Source organism: Ophidiomyces ophidiicola (assembly GCF_022830035.1).
Source record: "Ophidiomyces ophidiicola strain CBS 122913 chromosome Unknown scaffold_2, whole genome shotgun sequence".
In the NCBI taxonomy this organism is placed as follows: Eukaryota; Fungi; Ascomycota; class Eurotiomycetes; order Onygenales; family Onygenaceae; genus Ophidiomyces; species Ophidiomyces ophidiicola.
The window spans coordinates 408561-420580 of record NW_026054642.1 but is presented as its reverse complement, the minus strand read 5'-3'; the positions used below and the strand labels follow the sequence as shown (position 1 = coordinate 420580).

The following is a 12020-nucleotide window of genomic DNA, read 5'->3' as shown; positions in this document are numbered from 1 at the left end:
AGCCTGTGCCGCGGTCTATCTTCTTTTGCCATACGAAACCACAGGGCAATGGCTACCGCAAGGACGATCCACTTGTCCACCGAGGACTCCGGGGTATATCGATTCAATCCTAGAGCTGAGTCTGCGTTAAAGGCAAGCCAGCTCCTACAGCAAGACTTAAAGTCCCATCATATATTTTTCAACGAGATCGGGTTTCACAGTGAGTCCCGCGCTTGCTTCTCTAATTCTTCCCGAGCCGATATTTAGAATCAAAATGTCGATCTCATGTGAGTCCAATTTTGCTAAGACATATACTGATAATTCTTGTAGACCACATTGTTCACCATCTTCTATCGATTTTCGCACTTGGTGCCACTCCTGAACATATTCAAACTGCCTTTGACCGGAATTCAGCATATCAGCGTCCCGCACTTCCTGCTGATGAAGGCATCGTTAGGAAATTGAGCAACAAGCACGAATTCAGAGCACTGGCTGGTAAAAGGGATGAGTATCCACATTTTTTAGAGTTTTTCCAGCGAGAAATTGACTCAAGAGGTATCGAGGCCACTGTTAATGAGTACTTGTTTAATGGGGATGACTTTGCCGATGAAATGCTTGCTCGAGCTTTTGGAGGTAAGCTACAATTACTCCCGTTAAAAAGACAACCCCATGCTAATTGGGTTATGAATTATTATCTAGGCCTTCTACACCCATTTATTCATTTGGGATTTGGTCTAGAGTTCAAACAGCCTGCAATTGTTGCCCAGGCTCTTGCGCAAGCCGCCGTCCATGAGTCTACTCTAAAGGGCTTCTTTATGGAAACAGAAGCAAAATCGGGCGGCGTTGGTAATGCAGGGACCAAAAATTTGGTCGATCTTCAGAACGAATGTCGTGCGGACCCGTGTCTACGGGGTTCATCCCACTGGTCTGACACCAATAAAGTTTTTGATGGGGTACTGAAAAGAGCCCCTGAAGAAATGATTAAATACGCCAGCCAGTTCACCGTTGAAACCAATCAAATTAATGAGCGGTTAGCTGAACAGGTCAACGCCGTCGGTATGATATAGCATATCCCCAGCACAATATTCAACTATTATATATTAATAATTGAGCAGTTTACTATACTGGTACGGCCCAAAATCCACCAAAAAAAATTAAGTTTGACTTTTTTTACATTCATTGCGTGAACAGCGCCATTTTTTTACCTGTTTTCATATCATTGCCTTGGATCAGTAAGCACAATAAGCAACGCTTGCTTGAATGGAAAGGTAGAATGGATCTCTTGGTATATGTGTCTCGGGCTTGCCCAGAACCGCGGGTAAATGAAATCATAAATTACAAAGCAACCAAAACATGGCAACAAATTTTTGAAGCGTCGTTTGCGAGTGCACGAGAGGATGGCCATGCTGCAAAGTTAATGCGAACTCTTGCGTACGGAGAGCAATCTGAAAGACCCTCGAATAGTACAGGGGGGTTTCCTGTGAAGGGGGATATGTGGGCCAAACTTGGAAACATGGGTGAGTTGGGCCGCCTTTGCCTGATTGAGCTGTAGAGGTTTAACCTGTCTTTATCTACAGTTGCAGATTCGATTCAAGGACCAGAAGAAATGTGGGTGAGGTCGTCCGGCTTTGTGGAAGCCTGGAAAGACATACCAGACCGATTTTAGCTCTAGCCATATCTACTATCGATCAAAACTCAAAGCTGTACTCAGTACAGAAGCGCTATGAAGCGCTATTGACGAGGTTTGCAGCGTGGATTTAGTTTTTGGCTATTAAAGGATGTAGGAGTGTTTTGTGTTCTCCCTATGTATATACGAGCAGAGCTCGCTCACTTCATTTGCTGTTCACTCTTTCTAGTAGCTGCTAAGTGATCCTACCGCGATTCTATAGTAAAAAGGGTGCAAAAGCTGCGCCTTGCCTGTGTACGGCGTAGGGTCAAGAATTGGATGATTAAGCATGACTTCTCTTATATCATCAAAGGCTAGTAAAGTTTAACCTGAATTCAGGCCAATCATAGTAATGGGAATTTTCATGTGGTAATGGATTAGGCAATCAGGGCAAGGGCATCGGGAACCACGTTACTGCCATTTTTGAACTTCGTTACGGAGTATTCTCATAGTAAAGTACGGAGTACGGAGTACTGTAGGACTATATGATGTGCGGGTTATGGAGTAGATAAACTCTGTATTATGATACTGGGAGGTGCTGTATCGCAAAGAAAAATGATATCCTTGCTGGATTGCCGAAACAATCCCATGCCGGTTTGTTCTTCCACCTCATAAGCTGTGCGGGGAATCCCGACAATCCCGATTAAGTTGTCTGGTACGGAGTACTCCGTGGTTAAGCCGACTCTATGACTATCACGTGATTGACCGATTGGGCACAAACCAAGCCAAGCTTGGAACGACATTGAGCAGCGACGGAATCACAACACGCCCCCAACGACTTTCGAACTCATATCCTTACTATACTGTCGAATTATTTTGTGTATTAGAGATGAATTTAAATACGAGGTACACTGAGGTTGTTGACTCCGCGGTAATATCGTATCGTTGACGCCAGAATGTCTCTCCATTAAAGCGGGGGCATCACCTTCAACCACCGTACCAATACTTATCCTACCTGTGTTCGTATCCATATCAAGTTGGAGACAAGGATTTCATTGCCATCAAGGAGGTAGGTGTCGGCTGCTTTCCTGGATAATATCTCTGTTACACTTCGTGTAGTCGTTGCGCCTCGACCATTAACCCACCTGTTACCTTTTACTTGACAGCGTCATACGGGAACATACACGGGAACTCGGTCATCCTCTTCTACACCATGATTACTGTTATTATTTAACTGTATCATCCAAGATCCCTATCGACTTTCCAACGCTGTGTAAGACTCATCGGCCCATAACTATCGCTTTAATGATCAGTGCCCGAAGGAATGGCCTGCGTCCAGATTTATACAGGTTTCGACGATACTCCTGCTTTAGCGGCATGTGCAGGAGGTGCCTACCGCGCCCGACTCGGCTTCGTGGCGATTCGCAGCATTCTAACCATCGCCTCGGCCTACATTTACAGTTTCGGTGTACCGGTTGATATCTTCAATGTGTTATCGTTGAATTCTCTATACAAATATTCTTAACTTTTACAGTTCGCGGGGCTTATAACACGCCGAAACGAGATACCAACTCGTTCGCAGGTTACAGATGATTGCCCAGGGCTTGCCACTATCTGGCTAAAGCTATCAAAACTCGCAGTTATCGCAACAATATGCCAGAACGGGCCAGAATTCGCGCTGGGCGTACTGGTGACTCGCAGGATTGATCTGCTAACACATATATTTGGGTCTTTGGATTTATTACTTCAGTTTCAATCGTAGATAGATAGGTGTTTCTGACAAGTCAACACCATGACAGCACTTTTCAGGATCCCAGTTCGGAATGGGAAATTGGGAAATCTGTGGCGCGGCCATGAAGCGTGCGAGTTCGCCACAACATTTTCGCCTATGAAGCATGGGTGAAATCAGCAGATACCGTGGATGAAGTCGTTCTGAAGGTTGTCCCTTGGGGGAATACGCAGTCTTCTATGGTGGATGTTGTTTGTTGGATGGGACATTCGTAGACTGAGGGATGCCTTGGAAGAGCTTGGTGAAAGAAAGCGGAATGACTACTTTTTGAAGTTGCACATTGCGGAGGATTCGCCGCGAGCTTTCATAAGGAGTCATCAGCACACAGCGGCGGGTTGGCGGACAACACAACGCTGAACCTACACAGGCTCATAGACAGTTGTGGAAGAGATGGACACAACGGCGAGTTTCTCACACGCCAACCACCCGCCAAGACCAGGCCGTTGCACTTTTGGCATCGACGCAAAGGCAAGCCTGGCACTGCGAGCACGATCATCATGGAACAGAGGTCAGTTGCTTCTTTCTTCCCGCTCCCCGTCACGATATCTGGCGTCGTCGCTTGGTGAGGCGGCGGACCGCGATCTTCGCCAGTGGTCGGCGTGCGCTGCCGTGGTGCCCTTGAGCCACCGCCAAACCGCCCAAGACCAGAATTGCTGCTAATCCATGCCGATCGGCCTCCAGATTCACCCCGTTGTATCGATACCAGAGCGCTTCACGCTCTGTGACCCCCAAGCGGCTTGCCAGCACCGATGCCGTCGATGATTGCATGGCTGCGTCCTCAGGAAGCCCGTTGATGAGAGACCAGTGGAGAGTCGACGACGACAGACACGCAGCCCATCACACTCGCCCCAGGACCGGGGAGACGGACAGTCGACGACCACGCTCGCCGCTACCTTCGCGCTACTACCACCGTGGTCGTGAAGGATCGAGTCGAAAGCACGTTACCAATTCCCCTCCTTTCCACCATTCACATCGACTTCAGAGCGGGAGCAGAGATCTCAGGAATACCAGAGCAATTCCCTGGCACGACCACGCAGAAAACAGAGACGCCAAGCATTCTATTGAAAACCAGGTAAGGTCTCGAAGGAGAGAACCTATCCTCCTATCGCCATCCCATCCTCCCTTCCCAAAGCGCAGGCGAAGCTCTAGCCCTCCTCTATCCACTTCCTACCGTCGTGCTCGTCATCACGACGGGAGAGACTACGACCGAGGGGGTCGGTTTGGACGAGGAGCCAGCCGCTCGCAGCGCCATCATTCTCCAGGGCCTTTTGTGCCGTCGCGAGAAAGTGGACCAAGACGAGAATCCAATTTTTCTCAAGCTCCCACGTCTGATTCCCTCTCAATTTCTCGCCACAGGCGCTCTAGATCCCCAGCTCCCTCCGCTTACGGACGACGCCCATCGCTTTCTCCCCGTTCTACCACTGCCCGATTCTCTGATTCAGATACCTATTCTCTTCGACCAACGTCTCGTCCTTCATCGGTATCGGGTCGCTCAAGAGAATCTCCCCCATTGCGTGCTCGGCGTAGCATGCAAAGTACGCGTTCAACACAGCCCATCGCGGACGGGCCGTTAGACCCTCCAGTTTCTTTTCGACTAACCCCAAGTCACGACATTCCTAGTTCTAATACTTCCGTTGACAGTGATACTCCTTTACGTCTTGCATATTCTCCCCACAATATGCGTCCATCTGATTCCCGGGGTTCACGCCGTCAGGCTCGCCCCCATGTCGATACTAGGCCACAATACGCTGGGTCTCCGCAGTATGTTGCCGGGACGGACTCCCGCCACTCCTCTCCTCAGTCTGGTTCGCCGTACGGCGGTAGCCGCGGGTCGTGGGGTAGCCAGCAACCGCCATATTCTCACGGACAACAAAGGTAAGTGGTCAGATCCGCACCTCCATATATGCTTCTTTGACAGTATTTTCTAGACAACTACATGGATATTCACCGCCGTATCGCCAGTCAAACTATCCACCTCAGGGCGGATCCCAGGGACAGTATTATCAGAGCCCACAAGTGCAATATCCCCCAAGCACAAACCCTGGACAGCAGGCATATTCAGGACAGCCATCTTACCGAGGAGGTCCTTCTAGTTATCGTGGCAATCCTTATAACCAACCGCCGCCAGATCGTCGATTTTCAAACCCTACCTCGCAAGGCTACGGGTCACCACCACAACCCCAGCGATCGCGAAGTGGACATTTTACTAGTCTGCAGTGGACCGCGTCAGGTGGTCGTGGGCGAGGTTCTCAATCTGCTGCTGGGCCTCATCTTCCGACACAATCCTTACCGCCACTACAATCACCACACCACGCCGACAACGAGCGCATGTCACCTGATATCGACGAAGATGATAATCCTTTCCGACCATCGAAAGACCTTCAAGTTGAAGATGAAGAAGCAGTTAAAATTAGTGAGGCTACTGATACGAAGAAGATGCCACCTCCTCGACAGTCAAACCCCACATCCCAACCAAAAGAACCTGGGAAATTCAGTTTTGCATTTAAATCAAAAGTCCCTTCCACGACTGTACCAAAACCCGTTTCTGGCCTTGCACAGAAGATGCGTGAGCCCCCTCGACCGGTAGAACCGCCCAAAAAGGAGCACCAGTCTGTCATACCTCGTCCAAAATACGAAAGTCGCCTGGATCGTCGCGATGACAGACGTGATCGGGATGGAAGAAAGATGGATCGTCGATTTGATCGCCGGGATGATAAGCGCCGAGAGCGCCGAGAAGATTGGAGACCTGACACCAGACATGACAGGCGAAAAGAAAGAGACCATGAACGGTCACCAAACCCAGACAAAGCCAAGAAAAAGATGTTGATACGAATGAAACCTCGTCCTACGTTGACTGAGGAGTTTTCCCAGTCTGAGTCGGTATATTACCGTAAACCCGGAAACGAATCAGTCGTTGGAGCTGGGACGTACGGAAAAGTTTTTAAGGCCGTTCATGTATTCACAAAAAATATGGTTGCCTTGAAGAGAATACGGATGGAGGGCGAGAAAGATGGATTTCCAATAACGGCTGTTCGCGAGATCAGACTACTTCAACACCTTCGACACGAGAATGTTGTTCGCCTCCAAGAAGTCATGGTAGAGAGAAACGAATGCTTCATGGTATTCGAATACTTGTCCCATGATATGACTGGTCTAATTAACCACCCCTCCTTTACTCTCACCTCTGCCCACAAGAAGCATCTCGCAAAGCAAATGTTTGATGGCTTAAATTATCTGCATCATCGAGGCGTTCTCCACCGTGATATCAAAGCAGCCAACATTCTCATTAGTAACAAAGGCCAGCTCAAGTTTGCTGATTTTGGTCTGGCACGTTTCTTTTCGAAAAATCGGCAACTTGATTATACAAATCGAGTGATCACCATTTGGTATCGACCACCTGAACTACTCTTAGGCGAGACACGATACGGCCCGGCGGTCGACGTTTGGAGTGCTGCCTGCGTATATATGGAAATGTTCACAAAAAAGGCGATATTTCCTGGAGATGGGACCGAAATCAATCAGCTTGATAAGCTTTACAACTCGTTAGGTACTCCAACAAGAGGGGATTGGCCCGGAATAATCGACATGCCGTGGTTTGAACTTATGCGACCTCGAGAAAAGAAAATACGAGTTTTTGAGGAAACATATAAAGATCACTTATCTCCCGCTGCCCTTGACCTTGTCTGTAAGATATTTCAATACGATCCGGCCAAACGTCCATCAACTGAGGAAGTACTTGCGCACCCCTACTTTACAGATGAGGAGCCATCGCCGCAACAGGCAATTGAGTGAGTTCTTCACCAGTGACTACTAGATACTGAATTTATTTTTCTGACTGATTTTCACTTTTCTAGACTCGCAGAAGTAAAGGGTGATTGGCATGAATTCGAATCTAAAGCCCATCGAAAAGAAAAAGACAAAGAAGCCCGTCGGGCTGAGCAGCGTGAAAAGGAAAAACGGAGAATAAGTAGCATGGCAGGAGATAGCGCCGATCGAGAGCGCAAACGTCCCAAAGTAGATGACGATACCTCCGCTCCTGTATCTCAAAGTTGCGAAAACTAAAAACCCCCGAGCACCCACTAGCTCTGTTCTAAGAAAATATTCGAATTTTTCATTTCTGTTTGTTCTATTACCATAAATGCATTCGGCGGCATTGGCATGGGGTGTGGATGTCCACACTCGCATGTGTTTTATCCTTTAATTTTTCTTATCAGCCTTTTTTAGGAAGATATTTTGGTTGTTGTAGAGGCGTCACTCCCCCAACTTTGTACGAAGGCATGTTCAACTAGTTAGTTAGCCGTCATCGTGTTTCCTCTCGACTAGTTATATAGTATTGAGAATGTGGAACATATAAAGGATAAGAACGAAAACTTTCGCCCCATTTATTACTATGCGAAACTCTATTTACAATATCTCTACAATACTGAATGACTCCTGCATAGGATTGACGCCGCCTTGGATAGCTCGATAGGGTGAGTGCGTTTCTCTCTAAATATATGCGGAGTAGATCTTCATAATATATTATCACCTGTAACAGTGTCGTACGCCCACTAAGAGAAACCAGGGGAGAAAATAATTTATAAAGAAAAAGGAAAAAACGAAACAAGTCAGAAAAGAGAAATCGCAATTGATAGATAGTTATATCTTAGATTCATGGGGGGCTCCGAGATATTCACCTCTGACAACAGCGGATATCAGCTGGTGAGCAATTGCCGTTTTAGGTGGCAACCTCAGATTGCCCTTCTTATATTCTGGTCCAGGCTCTACACCCAGGGGAGATGATCCTACACTCAAAGCCTCTTCTACATCAGCAATTTCAAACCATTTGGCATCCTCAAGCTCTGGATCATGCAACAAACTAATCTTCTCGTTACTCGGGTCAGAGACCTGAGCAATGGCGCCAATCATCAAATTCGCGGGATATGGCCAAGGCTGGGAACTGTGTATGATAACACGAGACAGTACCACCCCGGATTCTTCCCAGACTTCACGGCGAACGGCGTCTTCAACAGACTCGCCTGGTTCAATAAATCCTGCAAGGGTCGAGTACCAGCACGGCGGCCAGCGCTTTTGACGACCAAGTAGAATACGGTTGCTGTCATGGCTAAGTACCGCGACGATGATCGTGGGATCAGTACGAGGGAAGCACAGGTTCGAGATGGTCGTCCGTGTGTGGCAGGGGGGACGTGCACCATCAATAGACGATCCGTTGGCAACGAATTTTAGGTCGGTAGGCGGACAGGCACGTTTAGCACCGGCATTTATTGAGATGGTGGGGTGTCCACAAGTACCACAGAAAGCGTTCCGTGTGTTCCAATCTATAATGGCGCGAGATTGGGCGTATATGGCGGCTGCATTGTTAGTTTTGGTTTCTCTCTTGATGACGAGCCATACACACCATCACTAGGGGAAAAGCTTGTTATAGTCCGCGAATTATGAAATGACAACCCCCTGGATTTCATGGAATTAATGATCATATTCGCCTTTTCTTCCAGTCCAGCCGTAGGCGTCACGTCCAGCGCGAAATAGGGGACCCCGGTATAGCTCTTATAGCTCAGGCCGTTTGTTACGCATGATTCATCAAGCCCCAGAAATACCAGGAGTGGTAATATGACCCCAGAGTGGTATGTTTTTAGGCTTTCCTCCTCTGACTTGTCAAATAAATCCACTGGAACCAACGGCTCCACATCTTGATACGTCGCATAAAATACTTCGGCTGAGGAGTGTACGAGAGGTGCCAGCTGGTTGAAAAGCAAAAAGCGAGCGGTAGGATGCCTCAGGGCGCTCATTAAAAATGGAGGTTCTGATCGGAGGAATGACACCCGGTTAAGAGGGGAGCCTAAGGTGGCGAGACAACGTTAGCATGGCCATAAAGTGAAAAATGGTGAGGATAATATTGCCACCCTACTTGAGAAGTAATTGGCAGTCTCCTTGCCGAACCTGCGGGCAAGCATGGAGTCCTGCTCTATGTGCTTGGGGCATGGGTTCTCAGCGGCGGGGGTCGGCATGATAAGACGCAAGTGGTGGCGATGAAATTGAAGCGCGAAAGGCTTCAATTAGTAAAGGGTGTCCATTGATATGACAGCAAAATATGTAGTTACGCTCCAGGTGGTAGAAGAGAAAGTGAAGCTTGGGCTCGAATTTGTCAGAGACAAGGTGTAGGGCTGGTTAACTATCCCCGCTACAGCCGTGTTCCTCGGAAAAACCAAACCTAAAGAACTGCAGAACATCAGCAAATCAAAAATCAAGAGCCACCGTCCAAAATGACTGGAATTAGCTGAATTTAACGAGGAGCAAATACCAGCAAAGTACTTTGTTGAGTAAGGCTACTAAAAACAATCACCCACACCCAGAACAGCTGACATGACGCCAATAACGCGAGAGAATGAAAGAGAGAATGGGAGATATCCGCTAGCTAAAATATTCAAAAAATTGAGTCGATATACATCGCGAAAAATGATAATGAGCCGCCGTAAAAATAGTGAGCGGTGAGCAAGCCGCTCAGCTTGATATATCAACCTTTCCAAAACCAGCTAGAGCGTTTGGTTGAGTCTTTTTCCGCGGGAATATTGTTGTTGTTTGCATCTGAAATATCCTTCGCATCACTGCCACTATCTCCCCCTATTGATTTTTGGTGCGAATTGGTCTTGTTGAGAACTTCGTTAGTTTCGATACTTTCCTCCCTGCCATCGGCATATCGCTTGTTAACAATTCTTTTGCTCCGAACAGTCCCGTCTGCCAGTGTTCGACGTTCCGTAGTCGTAACTGTTGAAATAAGAGTAGAAGGGTCTGATGCTGTGTCTGATGGAACCGATGCTTCTGTTGCCACACTAACAGGCGCGCCACTTGAAGAGATGCCATCGAAATAACGTTCATAATGGTCTAACTCAGCTTCTGCATCTGAAAACTTTTCCATAGAATCGTCGTTCATTTGATATTGACGATTAGATTTTGCCCGTTCTTGTCGCAAATCTTCCAGCTCTTTTCTCTGCCTCTCCCTGGTTTCCATGATGATGGACAAAAGGGGACTTCTTGAGACCCGGCCATCATCACCATAATTATCACAAAGAAAAGCATCACATAATCCTAGTTGAGCGAGATCGTCACCCTCGTTATCGTTGTGTCGTCGCGAAGCGGCTTCGGGGGTACTTTTTGGAGAGGACCGATTGTTATAACTATACTTAAAATAGTCCCCTCGACGCCCATCGTTACGAACGTGTTGCCAGTTCGCACCAAGGCTCCCTCGTTCTATCATTCCCGCAAGCCATTCTTTTCCCGATTCGTCCTTGCGGTGCGTGGCATCTCTGTCGGCTAGTTCTTTCCCATTTTCAATGCGTAGTAGGTCTTCAAAAGCATCCCGCCATCGTGGCTCTTCCCTACGCTCATTTTCACAGGGGCGAAACATATATGAAGCCCAAGGGACCATGCTGGATTCTTTAAAATGGTAACTTGCTTGTTCCTGCCGCTCTAAATGTAACGGTGAGTATGGGGAGAATATAACATAGGACAGAGGCCAGCCTGTAGAAAAAGCAGGGGATGTTAAATCAAGAAAGAAAGGGTTACGCAAAGAGGGAAATTCGTGAAAAAATAGAGATGGACCGAATGGCAGATGGTCGTCAAGAATGGCGTCGAAAACGCCGCAGGGGAATGCAAGGCTAGAGTATCTGTGATCCCTAAACCCTGGCTGCATGGAATGGTTTTCGTTTACTGAGTTGTCCGAGCGATCACTATTCATAAAATGTGACTCGAGAGGGTAGTCGTGTAGTCTCTCGGAATCCTTCGACTTGTTCAAGTCCTCTTCCAATGAATAGTTTCTCGACAGTTTGTTCAGCTCTTCATCGTCAAATATGAGCCAATTCTTTGTCGAAGGAGGAAAAACCATAGAAGGTAGGCCAGTAATTGACTGGAACAGGGACGATATATGCTCGTCCGCATATCGGCGGAATGCAATGAACGGGTTGTTTTCGGGCCGGTCAGGGTTGGGATTATGACTGTGAGAGGTGGCGAGGGGCCGCCCATCTGACGGACGCTCTCCATCATTGTTTGCCGGTGCCATGATAATGGCCGTTTAAAAAAACCGTTTCCGTGCTCCTCAGCGTTTCGTCAATAATCGAACGATCTGCCACGGAGGCGACCGATAATTCGCCTGATGAGTTAGTTGGTTAGTTATGTAATCAGAGAGAATGCAAACAGTACAAACGCCAAGCCGGAGCTAACAGCTCAAACAGGCCAAACAGCGCCTCTTCGGGGCGCAACAAATGCCAACCGACTTTGTTTCTCTGAGCGACGTTCACATCGTCGTACAAAGTACACCTGCATTTCTAATATCTGTGGCAAGGCCGTATGCTTTGGCCGTGTGTGCCGGGAGTGGCGAGCGGTGCAACATATTGGCACAAAACCCGTTCCGCAAACTAGCAATGCGCTAACTTGTCAACTAGTTAAGCCAGTTACTTAACTACTGTGGGGCTGATGTTCTCGAAGCCCGAGGCTTCCCCGTTCCAAACCGAGAACCCCAGACTCCTCAGCATCGGCTGCAAACACATCCTGGTCAATTGCAACCATATGCTCCGCTGCAAACAGGGGGCCCATGGCTGAGACTTGCCGGTCCGCCTTGGTTGCTTGGTCAGGTGCCCCGCGGCTGAGTGT

At 48.0% G+C, this 12020-nt stretch overlaps 4 protein-coding genes across 4 annotated transcripts; 2 read left to right on the top strand and 2 right to left on the bottom strand.

Moving 5' to 3' along the window:
- Positions 1–48: 48 nt before the first annotated feature.
- Positions 49–1645, top strand: LOZ57_000750 (uncharacterized protein; the record flags this gene model as incomplete). Its single annotated transcript, XM_049249848.1, has 4 exons — positions 49–199; positions 310–1035; positions 1095–1496; positions 1557–1645. 4 exons carry the CDS (start codon positions 49–51, stop codon positions 1643–1645), a joined length of 1368 nt encoding a protein of 455 aa, XP_049111008.1.
- A 2495-nt stretch (positions 1646–4140) lies between these two features.
- On the top strand, positions 4141–7436 carry LSK1 (serine/threonine protein kinase, CMGC, CDC2/CDK sub; the record flags this gene model as incomplete). The annotated part of the gene is made up of 3 exons (XM_049249847.1): positions 4141–5249; positions 5303–7162; positions 7229–7436. The coding sequence occupies 3 exons, from the start codon at positions 4141–4143 to the stop codon at positions 7434–7436; spliced, it is 3177 nt and encodes a 1058-aa protein (XP_049111007.1).
- Positions 7437–8012: 576 nt separating this feature from the next.
- On the bottom strand, positions 8013–9382 carry NPY1 (NADH pyrophosphatase; the record flags this gene model as incomplete). The annotated part of the gene is made up of 3 exons (XM_049249846.1): positions 8013–8725; positions 8773–9213; positions 9283–9382. The coding sequence occupies 3 exons, from the start codon at positions 9380–9382 to the stop codon at positions 8013–8015; spliced, it is 1254 nt and encodes a 417-aa protein (XP_049111006.1).
- A 506-nt stretch (positions 9383–9888) lies between these two features.
- Positions 9889–11430, bottom strand: LOZ57_000747 (uncharacterized protein; the record flags this gene model as incomplete). Its single annotated transcript, XM_049249845.1, has 1 exon — positions 9889–11430. The coding sequence occupies one exon, from the start codon at positions 11428–11430 to the stop codon at positions 9889–9891; it is 1542 nt and encodes a 513-aa protein (XP_049111005.1).
- Positions 11431–12020: the final 590 nt, after the last annotated feature.